The sequence below is a fragment of the Synchiropus splendidus genome, chromosome 2 (assembly GCF_027744825.2).
Source record: "Synchiropus splendidus isolate RoL2022-P1 chromosome 2, RoL_Sspl_1.0, whole genome shotgun sequence".
Classification (NCBI taxonomy): Eukaryota; Metazoa; Chordata; class Actinopteri; order Syngnathiformes; family Callionymidae; genus Synchiropus; species Synchiropus splendidus.
This window is the reverse complement of record NC_071335.1, coordinates 13,963,039-13,985,425: the sequence shown is the minus strand read 5'-3', so window position 1 is coordinate 13,985,425 and position 22,387 is coordinate 13,963,039. Positions and strand designations below refer to the sequence as shown.

The 22,387-nt window shown below is 42.6% G+C and overlaps 1 protein-coding gene across 1 annotated transcript in view; it reads left to right on the top strand.

The window, feature by feature from the left end:
• Positions 1 to 21,474, top strand: part of LOC128754335 (E3 ubiquitin-protein ligase SMURF2-like) — a 32,698-nt gene extending 11,224 nt beyond the window's left edge. Inside the window, exons 2-19 of the mRNA XM_053856874.1 lie at positions 492 to 530; positions 1,197 to 1,305; positions 4,557 to 4,690; positions 7,895 to 7,960; positions 8,300 to 8,384; positions 8,481 to 8,564; positions 9,566 to 9,777; positions 11,767 to 11,851; positions 13,028 to 13,186; positions 13,472 to 13,525; positions 16,372 to 16,585; positions 18,442 to 18,545; positions 18,622 to 18,736; positions 18,918 to 19,096; positions 19,365 to 19,502; positions 19,579 to 19,901; positions 20,090 to 20,165; positions 20,303 to 21,474. Coding sequence (XP_053712849.1) covers positions 492 to 530; positions 1,197 to 1,305; positions 4,557 to 4,690; positions 7,895 to 7,960; positions 8,300 to 8,384; positions 8,481 to 8,564; positions 9,566 to 9,777; positions 11,767 to 11,851; positions 13,028 to 13,186; positions 13,472 to 13,525; positions 16,372 to 16,585; positions 18,442 to 18,545; positions 18,622 to 18,736; positions 18,918 to 19,096; positions 19,365 to 19,502; positions 19,579 to 19,901; positions 20,090 to 20,165; positions 20,303 to 20,402 — 2,276 coding nt within the window. The 3' untranslated portion in view covers positions 20,403 to 21,474. The remainder of the gene's footprint in view (positions 1 to 491; positions 531 to 1,196; positions 1,306 to 4,556; positions 4,691 to 7,894; positions 7,961 to 8,299; positions 8,385 to 8,480; positions 8,565 to 9,565; positions 9,778 to 11,766; positions 11,852 to 13,027; positions 13,187 to 13,471; positions 13,526 to 16,371; positions 16,586 to 18,441; positions 18,546 to 18,621; positions 18,737 to 18,917; positions 19,097 to 19,364; positions 19,503 to 19,578; positions 19,902 to 20,089; positions 20,166 to 20,302) is intronic.
• Positions 21,475 to 22,387: the final 913 nt, after the last annotated feature.

Genomic DNA, 22,387 nt, shown 5'->3' with positions numbered 1-22,387 from the left:
TCCAGAATGAGTCTTTTCTGCTGAGTGATGTGAAAAGCTCAGCCATCTGAGGGAGGCTCAAAGTAGGACCCTCACCTCAGGAGAAGTGTTGGGGCGCCCAAGCTGTATTCCTCCCTCCAGATGTATTCAATCTATGTCCTACTGGGTGGAGGTCGCGGGGCAGACCCAGGACAAGTTTGAGAAATCACCTCTCTTGGTTGGTCTCTGATCATCTGAAGGTTGTTTCTGGACAGAGAGAAGCCTCTTCCTCTTAACTTCAGCTGCTGCTTCTGTTACCTGACACTGGATAAGCGTTGTGAAATGGATAGGTGGGAGATAGAATTGTTGAAATTATACATTTTTGCTCACAAATCTCTTCAGATTCTAATGAAATTGTGAATGGAGACATTTTCCCCCCAGTGTTTGCTTGATACATGTGTATTCCACTCATATGTTAGCTCTTTCCTTTACTGTGAGACTGTTTATGTTAAACGTTTTTGTTTCTCTTTCAGTCCTCTGTGCAAAGAACCTGGCAAAAAAGGACTTCTTTCGTAAGTAAAAGCCCTTTTTTTAGCCACAGTCAGTAACACAGATTCAATGTATTTTATTATTCATGTTTGCCGTCCTTTATGGTAAAATATATATTTAACTGAAGGCATTCATGTTGTTATTACAACAAAACCACATATTTGTCTATCTTGTAAGTTAGAGCTCTGATATGAGCATAGCAGAACCACAGGGATAATATTCATCCTCAGGGTGGGTTTTTTTTAACCTGTGGTTTTGCCCTCGGAAAAGAGTTCAGTCTTAAATGAACAGGTTTGACTAGTGTGAAGTATTGAGTCACACAGAAACACTAGTTAGCAACACTGCCTTGGAAAATCCCTGATCACATTTTCAATTCATTATCATGCTGTGTATTCATTTCTCCAATTGTCTTCAAATGAATAACATTTTCCGTATGCAAAGTATAGACTGTCTTAACAAGTCGGTACATTATGCAGTCTAATATATGAAATGATGATGTGAACAGTAGTTAATTTATAGTAAAATACAGTATGTTCCCTAATCTAAAGTGGAACCTGTTTTTCTTCTAAAGTATTAGTCAAATGTGGTTTTGTTATTGCTGAAGATAATGAACTTAAGTTGCAGTTTTGTTTATTTACAACTTCTCTCACAGTCAGCATAAATGTTTATTTGTGTTTTTGCTTTATTAGGGTTGCCTGATCCCTTTGCTAAAGTGGTCGTTGACGGCTCAGGACAATGTCACTCTACAGATACTGTAAGAAACACCTTGGATCCAAAATGGAATCAACATTATGACCTGTGAGTATGGCGTGTTGAAGAGTTAATCTACAGAGCTAGAAAGATGGAACGTCCCCAGTCATACTGTAACATCATCAGAAGCTGGAAGCTCAGACACGTACTGTTGTCGCAATAATCAAGTGTAGACAGAATATGGCTCATAACCTTTATTTGCTATGTTTACGTTGACTACTCTAATCAGAATAGATCCTTCATCTGAATAAAAACAAGTCTTTTCCGAATGAAATGCATAGGACTACCAGTCTGTGTTGTTGAGGCTAAAATGAACGACAAATATGTTTCTTTTACAGACTACACTGTTAAGTCTTTCTCAATTTCTTCATTGACCGGTGTGTAGTCAGGCATCGCCAAGTTCTGTCTCTCTGGTTTTCACTCTCCTGTGCACGCACATCTCCACCATGTATGTGTGTCACATTTTGGACAATCACGAGCGACTTTTACAGGAAGAAAATGAAATAAATCCAAAAATTTGCTCTTAAACATTTACCAGGTCTAATTCTGTGCATTCCATATAGCGGTGTCACTTGACGGACGGTGATCTTGCATGTGCGTGTGTGCAGTGGGGAAAATGCGTGTGTCACGCGCTGAATGCAAGAGACTGGAGCCCGGTGTAATGCGCCTGCCCGTGTCTACTTGCCTTGTGATTCGAAACTGTGCTGAGAATGACTCAAACAGAGATAAGAATGAATGTGCGCAGCGATGAGAAAGAAATGACACATTGACCTGCGAATGGGAAATAAAAAAAGAAGGTAAAAATATATATTCCACAGGAACGGAAGCATTCTTCCACGTTGCACAATGTTTAAAACGAAATTGATGCAGTCCTTCAGTGGTGGGGCATGCCTTGCCTTTGGATGGGCGCAGCGCCCCCTCTGGAGCTGAGCACACACTGAAATGACCCGATTCACGCCATACTGAAATTTTGAGAGGGGTCATGCATCATTGATTCATTCTTCACATGGATGTCCATGTGATTTTTGTGTCTGTGCAAAATACACATATGAGTCAGTAGAATAGATCAATAACCTTTGACGTAAAATGTTGCTGCTTTACGGGTTTGTTTGTAGCAAGTTTGTTTACAAACATCTCAATGAAGTGCTGTATAGTCTCCTCTTCTCCACTACAGGCTATTTCCTCTCGGCTCTCCGGTGCTGCCCGCATCAGAGTAGTTCAGATCGGATTTGTGATCGCTGCAAGAACTTGTTCAGTTTTGAGTCAAGAAAACAGAGATTCAATCTCTGTCCAGAACACATAGATTCAGATTGAGTATTGTTATAACCCCAATTAATATAAAATGGTATAAATAAATACAAAAAATATTCACATCAATTGAAGAATGAAGTTTGGTTAGCAGTTCAACAAAGTACACATACAAGACAGTACTGGCTGATGCTGGCTAGCTAACTGCAAAGGTCGTCCTTACACTTGCTAGAATGCAGAACATTGTGGTATGTGAATCATCCAACCATCAAAATTACTGTCTGCTTCTTGCTTTAATGATGAAAATGAAAGTGAAACACGTTTGTTGAAGGTGTGCTACTACTCATAACTTAAAACTGGCCCCTAGTCATGGGGCGATCGAGGGGTTGCAAATAAAGGGTTAGTCTGAGAAGTGCGTACTTGTGTATAAGTGGGAGGGAAAACAAGGATCGATTTAAAAAAAGAAAAAAAAAAAGAAAAGTATTGTTTTTAGTAATGCAGTTGTCTCTGTTGCGGCTGCAACCGTGTTGATAATTACGGATAGTTACTCTACATTTATTTAGCCATATTTAAATACGTGACCTACAACAGAATTCACTATTCTGTCAGATGTTCAGACAGTCTTGCTGTTACAAATAGTCTCTCATAGCAATGTCTACATCAAAATTGGCCCTTCATTTTTACCTCGAGGTTTGTGCTTCCTCTATACTCCCTTCCCTTACTGGTTCCTCTACTCTTGGAGAGTGTGTTCCCTGCCAGCAACCCCTGGCCTCTTCCTCTGCTTCAGGAAATGGCTTACATGCCACTGAAGTCAGATGAGGAGTGTGGTCTTGGCAGCCTTCCAATTGGCCACACCTCCATATCCAGTGGGGTATATTCCCCCCTGGCAGATTTGCCGTAAACCCTTTGCATTTTTGTCCAGGAGCAGGACCATGTGAGTGATCATATACTTGCACTTGTGACCCCAGTGTGGCAACACAAGACGTGCATGAATGCCTTTTCTTTAACACTGAATTGGAAGTAATGAGAATGTGATATAAATATTACTGACAGCCAACATTACAGTCAAATGAAAACATTGTGGTCTCTCTGCGACGAGGAGCTCAGACTTTACCACCAGATGTACCTGATGTTGACGTATCACTTACCTAAAACGTCGGCGGTGTCTGCAGTGGTCGCCTAAATGCAGCAGGTCTTAATCACAGTGTATGACTGAACCATAGACCCACTTTGGTGGCTGCGTCAACTCAAAATAACCTATGGAAAATGATGGGCAGAATTGTAATGTTGACACAGATTAGAATGCAGCACATCGAGTTTCTCTGCTTTTTGTTTATGGAGTTCAAATTATGTAGCAATTTCTTAGATCTGAAATAGTAGTTCAGACTTGTGGTCAACTTTTTAAGACTTATGCAATAATACAGTGTGTTTAGAAATGTTATCAAGTGAGTGCCTGAGCAACTTGGTATCTGTAAACTGAGACCAAAATCCAATGTTTTTTCATCAGTTTTGTGTTTGATTTTACTCTAAAATTCAAGAATAAGTACATTAAAGATTTTGTATAAAAACACATATACTTGCACAGTTTCTATTTTGGACTTTCCTCAGTGCAAACCCCAAATATTGAAGCTCATTTCAGGAAATCCCCTCACCTCTTTTCCAGCGAAATCTACAGCTTTGCATTTGAGTTGGCTTTGAGGCTGTAATTAGTGCATGAAGACACGCATGCGTTTTTACTGTAACAGCTGTCTGGGTCTCAGACGGCGGTGGAACACATCACAGGAACTTCCTCCGTTTTTCAACCGCGACTAGACTCACTTCATCTGCTCTAAATCTGCACAAACACTCAGCCATATGCTCGCAAATTATTTCAAAATCGACCAAGCTGTCTTTTTCTAAACGTCTTGGCTGCAAACCTGTTATTCATTGTCGAAGTGATTAGTAGCTTCTGGCAGCGTTTCTTTCTTTTTCAGTTAAAAATGCTTTGTTCTTGATCTTTTTTCATGTTGAATGTCTTGTGTGTGAATTACTGATTTCTTTTTTTTTTCCAGATACATCGGTAAAGCTGATTCGATTACAATCAGTGTTTGGAACCACAAAAAGATCCATAAAAAGCAAGGCGCTGGCTTTCTTGGATGTGTGCGCCTCTTATCCAATGCCATCAATAGACTCAAAGACACTGGCTGTGAGTATCCCTTATGTTTGCATATGCTCGAAATTGAAGGTACAGGTTGCACAATAATGCTTGCTTGAAGTAAAGAAAAGATCAGCCTTTGTGATTTAAAAAAAGTGTTCCGGTCTAGGCAATGACTTGAAGTTAACTTTTCATTTTTGTCAAAGGTAAAATGGTGTTTAAGACTGTGCTATTGAGCTATCTTGTTCATATCAAATCATATCATGTAAAACAAAAACTCCAAAATGCAAAGGAACAGCCGTTAAAAAAAGCTATCTGAATTTTTAGTAAAATTGCATTACAAACTGACAAACATTGAGAGATATTATTATAGTAGTACTGACCTGTCAAGGACATTTAACAAATATGGAGTTCTGTGTGAGGCTTAATAACACCTTCCTTATATCTCTGAATTACCAAACCATTCTACAGTGTTATATACATGCACTCACGCTGTCAGATGAATCCAGGTCAGGCCAAACCGTGCTTGACCCCCCTGCCACCCGTGTAAACCCCCTTTTGGCATGTACTCGCACTGTTCCAATATTTAACTGGGCCAAAATGTGAGAGCATCTCAACGGGAGGCAGAGATCAGGGGAATCCTCCGCTGGAGATTTTGAAAACTGTTGTAGACACAAATCATTTCTCTGAAATGGGGAACAAACAACGTAAATAGAGGCGTGAGATACAGTCTTAACTGACGTCTTTTAGCAGGATGGTATTTTCCAAATGTGACATAAATTTTGTTATGTAATATATTTTCAGTGTTACTATTCTCATCATTTGAACAAGGTTGCCACTGTTGTTCTAATGATAATACAAAGACATGTTTTGTAGCTTTGCAAAGCAAGTTTATGCAAACCAGTTCAATGCCCTTGACTTTGGCAGTCCCACTGCAGACGTCCTGGGTGCTACTGTAATGCCAGTTACATGACATTCGAGCCCTTCGTTTCAGATAGTTCTTTAATTTTGCTGCTCATCTAAGGATATAATCACCTGTACTTTCAAGACATTTTTTCTTGATATTCCATAGTTATTTCCTTGATCCTTCATTTTCACCTTTTACTGCTTGTTACTCTCTAGGTCTGCTTCAGAGTCAAGAATGGAAATGACCACATTATTGTGGTTTTTGTGTAGGGCATGTTTACCCCCGATCTGTGGTCCTGTTTACAGTCCAATTATTGCTATGTAAGAAATAGCAGTATCGAATTGACACCACAAACCACATGAGAATCTGCTTGGCCATAATTGAGATTGTGACCCATGTCCTCTGCGCTGTCTGAGGACGTGCCCTTTTCTTCAAAGTGAAGTTTCCAGTTGGCCTTTTGGCTTCTTGTATGACCAGCATGGCGAAATTCATGCTTGATTGCAACCACAGGAAGCAGACTAGGAGACATCATTCATTATAGCCCTGGGTTTCTTGCATGAATCCTTTGTCCCTTCATTGCAGACTGGCAGACACATGAATAGCACACATCATTGAGTCTGACTGAGATGCACACGCACAGACCTAAGCAAAATACAAGCAAGTCACTTTGCTGGTGTTAGATTTCCTGAAACACATGCTGGTTCTCATCTAACATAAACATGCAAGCTGTTATGGTTTTATCGACGTACACACAGACATCTGTAAACCAAAACAGAATTGAAAACTGCAGAACCGCCTGGCAGCTTACTGGGCTCGACTTCCTGCAGACACTCTGCAACCTTTGTCCCATTTTTGAATACAAACAAACACACAACAGTCTACTGTGTACAAAGCTAGACCAAGAAGATTCCAGCTCAGAAACCAGTTCTTATATTGTTTCAGTATTTGTGGCATAAAGGAAACATTCCATTTGATAACTTATGCTGTCGCCGTGCACGGATGACACATGTTGTGAAATATTTACATAGTGTTTGGCTGGCAAGCATTTGTGGTTTAATGTCTGCTAACGTTATGTCTCGTTTCGCTTCCTATTTACAAGACAAATGTGCCCGAAGACGTAGCCTAAGACGACAGTATCCTTGTTTAGTCTGGACTCCTGTCCTGAACCGTTGAAAGGACATGTCTGTAAACAAGCTTTTCTGTTGTTTGGATCTCTTTCATCTCTGAAGATGTCCCATCCTGCGCATGCATGACAATGCAGACAAACCCCGAAGAAATTTTAAGTATGAACACTTAGAATGTTAATAGGAGCAATTGGGCCATGGATTTGTGGGCCATTTTCATGTTTTCCTTCCCTCTTTTACTGCGAATAAATCAGTGGTTTCACGGTAACACAATAATGCCCCTATATGTTTGTTGCCAGCAGTTTAGGGCCACACTTTTTCGCAGCAAATTTTAAGTGGTTCACAATTTTGGCTGACAATCTATACTGATTGTTGGCGACAGACTGTGATCGAATACTTGCATTTTTGTGAACAGAAATCTCAGAGCTACTCTCTCACAGTCAATCTGTATGCCTGTGCAGTTCACCTGAGGTGGCATAGGCCCTCCAGGCCTATGATGGTGTGTGGTGAAATGAATATTTTATGTCAATAAATAAAAATTATTATGTTTTCCCTAACATTGTGAATAATCCTGATTAATAATGGTGATTACAATTTCACCGTAAATTCTGTATTATAGAGCTAATATTGGCCACACTCACTAAATCTAAGAAGGAAAATAGATGTTCATACACACCGGTCCATAATCCGTGGGTGCATTGGTGCTGTCTACGCCTTAGAGTGGTCCGTGGTGCACCCGGCACAAATATGCATGAGGATCACTTCTAAACTAGTTTTGTAAACAGGGTCCAGCGTGGAGACAAATAAACTTGGCAATGTTCTGAACTTGAATCATAAACTCTTCACATCTTTTATTTACTTGAGAGCGCTCAAAATGCGCCCGCATGTCCGAAGTTCCGACACCACAGCTGGTCTCAGCTGCTGCTTCTTGTCTCCGGTCCTCCAGGAGATCGGCTGTGTTTGCAGAGCTGCGGACATGTGAGAGTGCATTTTGAGCGCTTCAAGGTGAATACCTGTAATCCACCTGTGATTTCCTCGGTTTGGCTCAATATAGCATGTTGTTCTTTAGCCTGTAAAAATCCTTATAGCCGCAGGTTTTCGAACGCGGGTAGAGGCTTATAGTTCTGAAATTACGGTAATCAAAGTAATTGTGACTATAATTTTTGATGTAATTGTCTGACTACATTTCTCATTTTATCTTGTGATACAATTTTATCTTTGCAGACCAGAGGCTAGACCTGAATAAGCTTGGTCCAAATGACAACGATACTATCAGAGGGCAGATAGTGGGTAAGTAACTTCATATATGTTCAATCATGTTGAGTCTTTTGCCACTGTTGGACGTTGCTGGAATACAGTCTGCAAAAACTGTCAAACTATTCCTATTGCTCGGTGGATTTAAATGTTAACACATGCTCATGACGGTAACTTAAATTTCATCACTACTTCTGTTCCACTTAGTATGAATTGAATTTATAGCTGCTAGATATGACGTACTCATCTGAAATGCTACAGAACAATAACATTCAACACTAGTTCACCAGGTCCAAGTGGAGGAAATAAGATGTGCAAAGGAGTGCACCGTCTGTGTGAATGCTAATGCATCCATTAATTGTCTTTCCTCTATAGTAAGTCTTCAATCCAGGGATCGTATTGGTTCCGGAGGACCAGTCGTAGATTGCAGTCGCCTATTTGACAACGATTTACCTGATGGGTCAGTATGGGCTTACTACTTGATTGTCCCTCGTACAGTGCACATGTCATGAGCCACCGCATGACTTTGTTTTCTTACGTTGTTGGCACAAAACAGGTGGGAAGAGAGGAGGACAGCCACTGGTCGGATCCAGTACCTCAATCACATAACACGGACAACACAATGGGAGAGACCCACCAGGTATGGCAGCACACTAGATTTGCCTCAGACAACAGAGAACGTTTGTCTTTTAGCCTGGGAAGAATAGACTCCAAAATAGATTTTAGAACATTTTATAACACTTGGATACTGGGTTTGCTGTACACACTTGCACCTTGGGTTGTGGCACCTTTAGAAAATGAATTTCCCTCCCCTTCACCAGACAGTTTTATTTGGCCCCGGCTTGTGCGGCAACAACTGACGCCTTCCTCCTTCGCTCCTTATCAGTGGAGCCGTTAAGCTGTGAGCAAACATTTATGCCCATCATCTCATCCCCATGCTACTGCCCACTCTGTACAATAGTCGATCATGATAAGGCGCAACATTGACGTTTTGGGGGCAAATATAATCTAACCCCTTGAAAGCACCGCTGTTGAACTTCCTCCTCATTTTCAAGAGATCAAGCCCTTCAGCGAGGTAAAGGAAGAGGAAATGGGATGGGGGCTGAGTGAGGAGTGGGGATCTGGGTTGACAGACAGAGGCCCAAGGTTTCAGATAACCAAGGCGTCAGTTACTCTGGGTAGCCAGACGGTAATCAGACTTGTTACATGGGGACACTTAGACTCGCGCTCAAGTCCAGACTGTCTGTGTTTTTGTTTGCTTATCAGATATGTGCGTATGAGGTCCTGCTCTTAAGTAACACACAAACAAAAAAAATTCTGAGAGCAGTTGTGGGCCACTCTCCTCGCCTTTGTCCTGACCCGTAATCCTTCATACCACTTAGAGTTCAACCCAAACCATAATCCGTTTCTTCTCCTGAGCAGTGTTGACATAGACAAACTAGTTTCCAATAATTACACTTTGAATGTGCAGATGTCTAGACATCTTGAGAGGAAATAGATCTGCTGTCAACATAACAGCACTAGTTTCTCTGTATTCTTTCCTGTCTGTGGAAAAACACGCTCACATCACTTTCAGAAATTAAACAGTTTTGTATTGTTAAAAGCCTGCATTTAACAGATGCTTCTTATTTACTATTCCAGGCCGGCTTCCGAGTACTCCAGTCCTTCGGGGCGTCCCCTGAGCTGTGTTGTGGATGAGAACACCCCAGTTATGACCCCAATCAACGGGGCAGAGGCCAATGGTCCACCAGGGGAACAGCGGCTTCAAGAGAGACGGGTTCGATCCCAACGCCATCGTAACTACATGAGTCGAACACACCTGCATACCCCACCTGACCTACCGGAGGGTTACGGTGAGATTTGGATTTGAATTTGAGAAGAGCATGGGATTGTTCATGGGGTTGTGACGTTCAGTAGTTCATGTATTAATAATGTTATGTTGGCAGCTAAAACAATAGCAAAATCCTTAACTATCACACAGCCTGAGGTGGGAAACTCAAGATAGGTTTCTGAAAAATACCCTTCTATGAAAGTTGTGTTAGAATTGAGATTGCTGTGGCTAAATGGTACGTTAGCGGTCATCTCTTGCCTTTATAAATACATATAGAGTATAAATATAAACAACATTATTCCTGCTTAATTCACAGTGTCGATAGGGGCAAAGTTCTGCTCCAGTCGTTTTCATTTTACTTGGGTTTTCCTGAGTGACTGCAGTTTCTTTAATTAACATGCGAGTCAGGCTGCTGCTCTTTTGCCCAGACCGTAGTGTCACAGACAAAGCTCTGTTCTGGTATGCTCGCAAATGTCAGCTTCAATGAAAAACATCCTCTTTTGCCATGAGCAAAATCATAAGTTACATGACATGAAGGAAAGTTTATTGGTGTGAAACGTCATTTTTGGAAAGGTCTTTTCTGGTGGTGTTAATCTATGATCCCTTCTTGCTTGTTTTTTGACTTGTGACTTGCCTCTGCGTGCTGCGGTTTTGCACCAGCTCTACTGAAGTCATGCAGTTCATTTGCTAACTCTCATCTTTATTGTAAAATGTAATATCAAATCGGCAGTCAGCTCACTCTCCATGCAGGATGCAGATGGTAGGAGGTGTGGACATCCGTGGTAAATGTGCCTTGGTTTGAAGCAACGCTTCTCAAGAAACATGTGACACCAATTCAGTCCAAAATAGCCTGGACTCCATCATGATTTGATGACTGGTTGTGGCTGTGTTACAACCCTATCTCATTTGATAGTTTCGGCTGCATTTGAGGTTTTCCCAAGGTCAGACAAAGTGAGTCACCGATGCCCAACAACTAGTGGTCTCACTCTTTAGTTGAACTCTCTGAACTGCTGGGTGTGGTGAGAGGGGCAACATCTAAGAAAGAAAAGGAAAACACTGAGGGCACACAGGAAACGCTGGGCTGCAAATGACTAGTGCAAGTCAGTGGCCCGTGGTTGATTGGACACTTCCCATTTTTGTTATGCTTGTATGACACAGTTGGATCCATTATTCCTGAAACGGCTCACTTCTAACAAGTTGAATGACAGGTTAGATACAAAACTGACAGGCTTCCCGCTCATTTCCTTATATTTTACGTTTATAGGTTCTGACTTTTAACAGAGCTGGGCACCTGAGATACAGTGAATAAATCCTACTGGGAAATCACTCATCTCAGTCTTGGAGGCGTTGCCTTTCACTTTAACCCTTTCTTTTGATCATGGCCATAAGAGGAGGCAAGAGGAGTTATTGGAAGTATTTTATCTCAGATATTTTCCAGAGCATTATTTTATTTTCCTCTTCTCTTTCTTTTCCTGAAAGCTTAGAGAAATGCTATAATGGAGTGTCTCCTTCTCCACCTATGCACTAAGACTTAAATAGTCCTTTGAGTTGAAGGAGTTGAAGGGGTCAAACATTTGAGTCACTTTGAAGGATGTTTCCAAACCCTTGATGCATGTTTTTCTGTGGTGGATTCAATACATGAAACATATTTAAAAATATATATATATATATTTCTATATATATATATATAATGTCCTCAAAGGTATCAGCCAAGTTGTGACTTGAAATTTTCTTTTAATGCAAGTGTGGGCATTTTATACGTTGTGTCTCTGAAGCTCTGAGATTGGATCCCACGTCTGCTTCATTGCCTTCTTGCATTATTTACACCAGCCGGCTCGTGACCCTGCCGCTGGTTCATGACTACTTTGTCTTCCTTGTTGCTCCTATACACGACGCTGACCACTGTAAACAAGAGAGACACCAGTCGAGAGCCTTGGCTGTCATCAATATTATTATTACATAATGTTTTTGCTAATGTCTGCTCATGTTCCATTCTACTGGTTCTTCTCAGAGCAAAGGACCACCCAGCAAGGCCAAGTTTACTTCCTGCACACACAGACCGGTGTCAGCACATGGCATGACCCCCGGGTTCCCAGGTAACGTCAGCTGCTTCTTAGTAGATAGCTGTCATTCTAACGGATGTGTTTTGACTAAAAAGACTTATGATCAATGAATGAACAACAGGGGTGCACAGTTGCGTATTTTGTCTTGGGATGTCACAATCAAAGAGAATAACAGCGCTGTGTTGGTCTGAAAGGCTGTTTTGGACAGATGTTCGCACTACTGGCCAGTAAATCTTCCTAATAATTGGTTCCACAGAGTCATGCCAATGCTATTTGGTTACATTTTTGGCAAGAGCTCTCACTTGTGCTCAGAGATAATCTTGTGCGCAACATCCAGCTCACATCAACAACCGCTTAGTTTGGGTCCATGTGACATATTTCAAGTTGCTCCACATGTTTTGATTTGTGCAGCGGGTCATGCGCTTTGTGAACAAGGACAGAACATGAACACACAAGGGCAATGGGGAGCATTCTCCTCAGGCTGCAGTGGCTTGTCCCAAGTCAGCTTTTACCACACCAAGATACTGAGTTTGTGGAGAGCATTTCTTCGAATACTGCAGTAGAATATGTCTAAACAAACATGATTAAATAATTTAACAATTGGCAGAACATTTTTCTGTCAGGTAATAACATCAAGTCAAATTTTGCATTGTGTTTATTTTAATATAAGGCCTCATCATTGTGTAAATTGGATTTGCCGTATGCCTCCTACACAGTTAACTGAGCACATTCTGACTGTGTACTTAAGTTTGACTGTCACCAAACGTTATGGCCACATCATTATTTCTGTCAGGATTCTCTGCCTGTCTTTATGAAACAGTGGTTAAGGTCACATCGAAGTAACTTCCGCATCTATCTGTAATGTTGCTAGTCTCGTTGTCAACATCTAAATCAATTCAGGGTTTCCGCCAGGTTTTCTTCAAACTGTGGCCGGGTCTGGGAAAGTCCTCACTGTTCAGTGTTCTGTCACTTCATATGTCCGGCCAGAATTCGCAACATGAGGTTCGCGAGCAATGAACTTCAGCTTTTATGAGTTTTTTTTTCAGGATTTTTCCATGAAAAATATGCTCATGTTCATGTCTCCCCCTAATTTACGTATTTTCTATAGTGGAACGCATTTATTTAACACTGTCAATAACTGTTAAACCTGTCCTTTTCTTTAGTAAAAGGGGAAATTAAATCACACTGTTTTTGAAATCATCCTCACAGGGATTTAAGCAACGTCAACTGTGAGGAGCTTGGCCCCCTCCCTCCAGGCTGGGAGATCCGAAACACAGCCACAGGTCGCGTCTACTTTGTCGACCACAACAATCGGACCACGCAATTCACAGATCCTCGGCTTTCTGCTAACCTGCATTTAGTTCTGAAGTGAGTAATGCTTCCATGGATTTGGTTCTCGGTTTCATTTTAGTCATTTTGTGCCACAGGCCTCGAAATTCTTTGTGTCATAATTGACTAGTATTTCTGCACACTTAAGCTGTAGGTTTATTTTGAATGGATTCTGGTTGTCTTTTCTACCATGTTCCTCCTAAATTATGTTTCCGCTTTTACATTTTTGACAGAGTTTCTTGTAAATTAAAAAAAAGAAAAATCAAATGGACAAAAATTAAATTCTTTGTTTTTATTTCTCTTGTTCTTTGCTTGCTGAATCAGTCCCAGTCCAAATGGATCCCGTGTCCCCATGGAAAGCCAAAACACTAACCCAAGGTAATTGTTTGCCTTCCTCACTGATGGATATTAAATGACCATGATGTTTACTGCCAAATGAAATATATCAACATTTATTTAGTAAAGATAATCATAGAAATAATACACAAAGGAGTATAATACACGAAGAATGCATTGCTGCATTTCTTTTAGTCAGGAACATTAAAGTGCTATACTGACAGCTTCAATGAGAAGTGGCATCTTGTCCATTGATCATGTTTGCTCCGCAGTATGTGGATGCAGCAAACAAATGGTGGTTTACTGCGAGTCAGACGGCTCTGTCGCCATCGACCTCACGCTGATGAAGGCCTCGAATTGTCTGACAGTCAGACATGGAAACATGGCTGTGGTCTGCCGCACCGTCTCTCTCATACTTAGCGTCTTCCCTTGCACTAACATGCTGAGTTTATGTCTGTGAGATTACATCAGTGCTTGCTAGAAGTGTTCATCGCGGCTGAATTTAGAGAAATTGGGCGTCAGCAGGTGGTTGCCTTGTCTTAATTTTCACAATATTATTGGAGCAGAAAATGTTGCTGAGCTTCATTTCTAAATTCCATTCCTCCGGTGTCTGTCAGTTGTGACCTATACAGTTAGGCTCTTTGGCCTCATCCTTTATTCTTCCCTGCTTTAAATGCAGCAAGTGTCTGGAGCAATGAACCGATGACTGGTGACATAAAGCGACCTTTGATTCTCCGACCTGGGTGGGGGTAAAGTGGGTGAGGTTGCTGGTTTGGCTAAAACCCCACCACACTCATTACAACTCTGCTGTGCCACACGCCTCGGAAAGGAAGTACGTCTGCTGTGGACTCATCCTGACTCCACTGCAGGCCTCTGTTAGTGCTTCAGAAGAAGAACAAGTCATGTCATATAGTTTTAGCACTCCCATGCTTGCTTGTCTCAGTTAGCAACCTGGCTAGTTACAAACTGCCCCTATGCTTCTTTCACTTTCCTTCCTACCCATTCTATTTTGTGTTCAAGTTGCCATTCTTCTGCTTCCTCTCCATGAGTGGTTTCCAGGACTGCTGCACTACAGACTTCACCCTGCCTTTGACATAGTTAAAGTCCAATGCTTGCCAAAAAAATAAATAGCAGTGGACTTGATTATACAGGATAGACTGGCAAAACACTGAACCCGCTTAGCTCGGAAAGTCCAAATAGATGAGGCTTTCTGAAACCACTGAACCAGAGAGCCGAGATGTAGCAAGGGTGTTGGAATAAGTGGGTGGCTGTATCCTGCTACACTCCTTAAATACCAATTCAGACCTCATGATGAGCCTTCTTTGTTTAACCAGACCAGAGTCTCCTCCACTCCCAGTGTGGGACAGAAGCTCCTTTACAAGACGCCATGTGCTGCTTCAGCAGACCCTCGCAGGAAAATTGGGGCTGGCGCAATGTTGAATTTAGAGATGAATTGTGTTTTTACAAGGCCCACCCAGGCATCCCACCACCAGCCGTACAGTTGGACCCAGGCTAGAACACTGACCAGGGTGGTTTACAGGCTCCGCTTCCGAAAATGTTTTGTGCTTATTCTGTAATTCACAAAATAAGTGAATAAATACAAATTGTTACACGATAGGTGCGCGCTGTATCATCTGTCATGGGACTGTGGAAAAGTCGTTTTCGCATTTTCCACCTGCTTCGCTGAGACACTAGCAGACATGAAAGGTTGCTTATTCAGGCCTCAGTAACCAGTGTAATCTGATCGATAGGGTCAATATTGATGACCGAACTTAAAAAGGGATTGCAATGAATCCTTCTGGAAGAATTCTACTCCGTTGAGAGCTGCAGCGTGAGCTCCACTTGTTCATCCTTTATTGTGATAGCCAGTGACAGAGTTCTAACTGATGTTCAAGTCATTTGAATTCGACTCTTTTGTTTTTAATACATATATCTTATTGACTTTCACACACTGATAAAAAGAGGGATGTCCGGTCAACAAATGAGTATTGAATTTTATCTGCCTGCATCTAAAATCTCTGATATGATAAGCGCTCTGATGAGAAAGTTTAGTACAACCAACCTTATGGCACATTTGAAACAGCATGACAAATAAGACCTCTGAAGTGAAGAAACAGCAAACCTCTGAGATGACTGAAGAGGGTTGACAAAAGATGGTCCACTTTGCTTGAAGAGACCATGTTTATTAGATTTATTTAGGTTCATTTTCAGAGTCTTCTAATTTATTTTATAAAATTCCTTTTCTAACTTTCCACACTACAAAATAAGTAAGTATGTACGATTCATGCTCGCATGGGATCGATATCGGCCAATACTCAAGGCTGCAATATCCATATTGTGTCATGAGTGAAAAAGCTGTATTGGAACATCCCTAGATAGAATACAACATTTAGAACAAGCCACCCCACTCCATCCCTCCTACAAACAGTTTTGCATCCTTTGCTTTGGCTGGTTTTGTTTGAAAAATAAATATCAGTCATATTTTAGGAGGAAATTTCACATATTATATCAATGATTTGGTTCAGTGGTACCTAATAATATGGATAAAATACACCGAGCAATAATGTTCTGTGAAAATCACAAGTGCTTTTGTTTGGAAGAAGTTTATTTCAAACTCTGCAAACATACAGTACAACAACAATTGCATCAGGAAGCTGAGAGCTCCTAATATCTGCGTCTTTTTAAATGTTTAAATGTCTTGGGCCGATCATCATAACATTTTTCCAAAGTCTTTTAATTTACATTAGATGAAGTGTGTTTAATATGCAGTGCAATTCTACTTACTTGAAAGATGAGATATGAATTGTGTGTTGGCGGAAACCCTTACGTTTATAAATGGTCCATCAAATAGTCGATAAATGCAAGTCTGATCCAGCTTTTCTCATCAGCCATCCCATCCAGTCGAAGGGCCAGGGTGGTCCCGGTGGTCCCCTACCAGCTCCTTCCCCGTCCCAGTTGCCAGAAGAAGCCGAGTGTCTGACGGTGCCCAAATACAAGAGAGACCTGGTGCAGAAGCTGAAGATCCTGCGCCAGGAGCTGTCACAGCAGCAGCCGCAAGCCGGCCACTGTCGCATCGAGGTCTGCCGTGAAGAGATATTTGAGGTACAAACCCAACAATGCAGGAAAAGAATTATACGTTTGTGCAACTTACAGAAGCGCAATCCTCAATCTTGCAACAGCCCGAGAAGGTAAATGTGCATGTTGGTAAAGGTCATCTGAGAGCAGCTATAATTATCTGAGAAACAGAAGACAATACATCACAACGCTGCCCAGGCCTTCACTCAGTGTGTGTGCAATTGTGTGGCCTGATGAGGACAAAAAGACTGCTGACCAAATCTGAAACTGGGAGAACACAAGAATGTTCTCAAACCCGTCCTTCTGCCTTTTACTGGCCTTTTCTTCTCCAGTTTACGACACGCACCAGAATATGGCCAAAAGCTCCACAGAGACGGCTCTTTCTAAATTCCAGCCCAAACACTTCAGAAAGGGCTCCCGACTAAAAATCACACTGAACTAGTTACGTTCCTTTTCTTCTCCTCTTCTGTCTTTTTTTTTTCTCCTCTGTCGTTCCGTTGATGCAGAAAGACATTCTTTCAGGGTGATTTCAGCGGCTGAAGACATTGAAAAGGGAGGGAGGACGGAGGCAGCAGTCGAGGCCAGTGTTGAGGGCCAGACGTAACTTCATAACTATAAGTTGAGCAATAAAAAAATATGACTTCATCCCTCATGGATGTGACAGCTGTGGAAAGGGAAAGCAAAGTGTGAAAAACGTACGGTTCCAAGTCGCACAGGAAACTGCTGCAGCCAGGGCTCTTGCACTCAGACTGGGCTCTAGGAGCTGCTCCGCAACCCTTCACAAGGATATTAGATTTGGTTTGGTCGCTTGTGAGGTGAAGTGGCTGGATGATTAGTTGTTGTCTTCCTGTTATCTTTAATGGATGGCATTTAATATTCAGAAAAACGATTGTAGACCAAAGAATGGTTGAGGAATCTATAGTAGCTTTGAGAGAACATCATTCTGTACGTGTTCAGGTGGTTGGTTTGCTACCAGTTGGCTCACATTAAAGTGAGTTTTCAAGAGCATGTCATGGCGTCTTTGAATGTGGCCAAGTAACGTGGTAGTACATTTGCTACAGTCAGTATTTCACCTGCCATTTCGCACGTTCAGGATACACTATTTTGCTGGGAGAAACCTCTTTTCTTAAACATCAAACATAGGTGCAAAAGGCCGCCGCGTCAATAAATAAAGTGTGCCAAATAGAACACTGAAAAGTGTGTATGTATCCCACAATCATGCTGCTTCTTTGAAAGCTGCAGCGAAGAATGTCGAGCTACTAAGTGATGCCTGTTTATTTTGAATTTCTAAAGATTTTTCTTTTTTACAGTAATTGCCAGGCAGCAGGGTTATTTCACTGTTGATGTGCTGTTCCAGTGCTGTTCATTCGCTCCGTGGCTTCTACCATATCTGCAACTACGTTCACGTTTCTTTACATTCAAATACGTATTGCACAACTTTCAATAGAAATTGCATTGAAAAATGGCGCCTTAAGTGTTTAGTTGCAAAAAGTGTGATTCATTTGCGAGTAAAGTTAACTATGGCTGTAAAAATCTGTAAAAATATTCATCTGTTGATGTAGTATATACAAATGAATAGAGGAAGTGCTGCAGCGGATGAGTCTCTTCTACGCCTCTGGATATTTACCTTCACTTTTAGGGTTCTGGACGTGTCAGAGGAGTACTAGCTGCATGAAGACGCACATCTGAATCACATCATATCGTCTTGTGTCTGGTGAACAAAACATCTCGAGAATGTTGGTGACTTTATTCTGTGAAAGCCTTCCAGGCTTGTGTCTCTGCAGTTCCCTCTGATCAAACATGTTGAGGTGTTGGACAACAGCTCCCAAACAGCGCACGTCTCTTCCATCCCCAGTCATGTAACCAGTTTCACCTTCTTGCAGGAGTCGTACCGGCAGGTGATGAAGATGCGACCGAAGGATCTTTGGAAGAGACTGATGATAAAGTTCAGAGGTGAAGAAGGACTGGACTATGGCGGCGTTGCCAGGTGGTTTTCTCAATCATGACCCCAAGTCTGTGGTTTTACAGGCTTTTTTCTAAAGCGTTTCCTTCCTTGTTTGCAGGGAATGGTTGTACCTGCTCTCCCATGAGATGCTGAACCCCTACTACGGCCTGTTCCAGTACTCCAGGGACGACATCTACACTCTGCAGATCAACCCGGATTCTGCTGTCAATCCAGTAAGAGACACTCCGGTGGCCCTCTGTATTCATGTCTGTTTGCTCAGAAGTGCTGTATTCAACTCATGGAAGTACCTAGGAGAGAGAACAAGAGGAGCTCAGATGGCTTCACTGTAGATGAGATGTGTGCCAGATCTGTGTGCTGTGTGGTGGTGAAGCCAGTGCTGTCGTCCTGCTGCAGGAGCACCTGTCCTATTTCCACTTTGTGGGTCGGATCATGGGCATGGCGGTGTTTCACGGTCACTACATCGATGGCGGCTTCACACTCCCGTTCTACAAGCAGCTGCTGGGCAAACCCATCACACTGGACGACATGGAGTCCGTGGACCCGGACCTCCACAACAGCCTCGTCTGGATCCTGTAAGGCTTCTGAACTGAACTCTAGCCACGCAAAAATAAAGCTCGGTAGATACGCGAGGGGCTCCACTGAGGGGAACTTGGTCTGACACGTCTGGTGTTTCATGCATGAGAGGGTTCAGTCAGCAAACATGACTGCAAAAAAACAAAAATCCTAGTCGCTGGCGCCCTCTGCTGTTTGCATTGCACGGACTGAGACAATCTAAACCCCGCATGAAGAATACACATTGAAGCAGGTTTTTTTCTGGTTCTCTCTTCGACCTCTCCTCAGGGACAATGACATCACTGGTGTCCTGGACCACACCTTCTGTGTGGAGCACAACGCCTACGGAGAAATCATCCAGCACGAGCTGAAACCCAACGGCAAGAGCGTCCCTGTCACCGAGGACACCAAGAAGGAGTATGTCAGGTATGGAAGCCTCACTTCAGGATCCGCTCCACGCCAGCAGATCTCGCTGTGACCCGCCTCCTGTGCGGCTCCGCAGGCTCTACGTGAACTGGCGCTTCCTTCACGGCATCGAGGCTCAGTTCCTGGCTCTGCAGAAGGGCTTCAACGAGGTCATCCCCCAGCATCTGCTCAAGTCCTTCGACGAGAAGGAGCTGGAGCTGATCGTGTGCGGCCTGGGCAAGATCGACATCTCCGACTGGAAGTCCAACACCCGCCTCAAGCACTGCACCCCCGACAGCAACATCGTGAAGTGGTTCTGGAAGGCTGTGGAGTCCTTCGACGAGGAGCGGCGGGCGCGGCTGCTGCAGTTTGTCACCGGCTCCTCCAGGGTTCCTCTGCAGGGCTTCAAGGCGCTCCAGGGTCAGAGTTCACTCACTCCTGTCGCTTCAACTGAACATGACCCTCTCAAGACCGGCCCTCTTAGTGAACCCACATGCTCACCCACTTCTCCCTCCAGTTTCCTCCCTCCACTCTGATGATATTTCAGGGCTCTTCAGGTGTTTAAAGTCATGATCTGTTTATACCTCATTTTGTTTTTCTGCCTGCAGGCGCCGCCGGACCCCGGCTCTTCACCATCCACCAGATAGATGCTAACGCCAACAACCTTCCTAAAGCACATACCTGGTGGGTCACACACTTTTTTTTTTTTTTTTTTTTTTAATCAACAATGCTCTGGCACCAATGTCAGGATCCAGTTCTCCTCAATGCTGGACAAGCAAGCGTGTCTTTTGTGTGTCCTGACTCTTGTTTCTTCTCCCCAGCTTCAATCGCATCGACATTCCTCCCTACGAGAGCTACGACAAGCTGTACGACAAGCTGCTGACGGCCATCGAGGAGACGTGCGGTTTCGCCGTGGAGTGAGTGGCGGCGTCCTTCCGTCTCCCTCCGTCTGCCGCTTTTCCACCGTTTCAGGTCGAGTCACGACACGCAGGTGTTGGTCAGTCGTCACTTTTCACCCGTCTGCTTCTTGTCACGCTTCTGTTGTCACGTCAGAGGACGACGTCTTCGTTTTCATTCTCTCAACCGGACGCTTGTGTGAAGGCCGGCGTCCTTCACCGTCCAAAACCCTGAAGTGGACCAGCTGAGCGCTGGCCGAACAAACAAGGACACAGGGAGGAAAATGGGTTTGATTCTCGCTCTGGCTGAGCGGCGTGTCGGACTGTGGCTCGCAGTTGGGACCCTCACCACCCGGAGAAACAAGCAGGACAAGTTTGTTTTGAAACAGAGTATGAATCTAACAGGGGGGAGGCGGAGTTTAGCTGTCAGTGGCCGTGCTGATGGGTCATTTATCCCCCTGGTTTTGGACCGTCAGGCGCTGAGAACTGAGAGTGTTGAGGGACCGATATCTGGAGCCACGCGGCCACAGATCCATCCTACCTCAGCATGCGGAGCGTGGTGTTCAGTTCAATCCAGTCTTCCTCCGTCTCGCACATTTAAGCAGTCGTCCCTGAAAACATATCTTGTATACACTCACACACACACACGTGTACAGCTTCAGTATAAATGTATACGCCTCTTTTTTTGTTTTGTTTTCACTGAGTGAATGTGTTCGCATGGTCTCAGGTTTGGAGAGTTTGGTCTGACGCTCACATCTTTTCTGGATTGAAGTCTGTCGCTGCTCTCGCACTGGAGTCAGTGTCGAGTCAGCATTTTTTTTAACCAATAGCTTTTTATCTTCACACTCCAACTGACACCGTCGTCTTCAAGTTCTGTTCGCCCCCGGAATGGCGTCACGACACCAAGGATCGTGTGTACAAAGCGTATTATTTTTGTTTCATTTACAATCTGTATATTTATTATTACAGTTTGTGTGTTTTCCATCAGCTGCTCTGTGAGTGTGTAGCAACACCCGTGCTAAAGTAGTTCCCTTGTTCCCTCGCAGAAAGCTGAGCAATAAAACGGTGCTGTTCGGACCTGACAGCATTATATTTGATACGAATGTGTTTGTGTACTCTTGAGTGTGTTTATTTACACGCTGGACGACTTGTAGTTGCCCGGAAACACGCGAGGCCAAAGTAAATTTGAAGACGCCGCCAGATTAAAAAATGTTTCTAATTTGGACATTTTTCTCTGTAAAGACTCGAATGAGGTGTGAACAGATGAGTACAGGAGAAAAATAGGAGAAATATATTCCCTGATTTTTGGTGGCAATATTATGATCAAAGTTTCACAGTATTGTTTAAATTTTTCTGGGAATTTCTTTGTTCACTGGAGAGAAACCTTTCAGTAGACGGTTATGAGACGCTTCCTCCTGAAGTGGAACACAACACAGATAGTTTTGCTTTTTAAAAAAAAAAAAAAAAACGTGGGTCAACTTTTAACAACCAAGTGAAAGCAAGACAAGTGAGGGATTGCGTACTCATTTGTTCTGGAGAGTTGGAACTGCCTCAAAATATTACGTACGTGTGAACTGAAGACAGTGGTACGTGCCATGCTCCAGCTTGCTGTAAAGTTAAGTCCATACTCATAAATGTCAGTTTAAAGTTTCTCATGAGATATGGGCAAAGAGCCCCCCTCGGCCAGTATTTATCCTGCCTTTATGAGACTGAAATTTAGTAGAATTGTCTCATATTCTGACAGGTTTTTTTTTTATAGTTTTAGATATGATATGAGAACTGTCAAGCTATTCATGTTTTTATTTTATTATTCATTCAGTTCAATTTAGTGCTTCAATGACATGCAGGACTTTATTTTAGACGTTTTTTGAAAGTACTAAAAAAGTTATACTTTATATTTGCTACCTCTGATATTGATATAATTATATATAATTTAATGAAATGTTTAATATTATAACATTTTTATTTGCTGTATCTACTTTTTCCTCGATATTTCGACATTCATTTTTA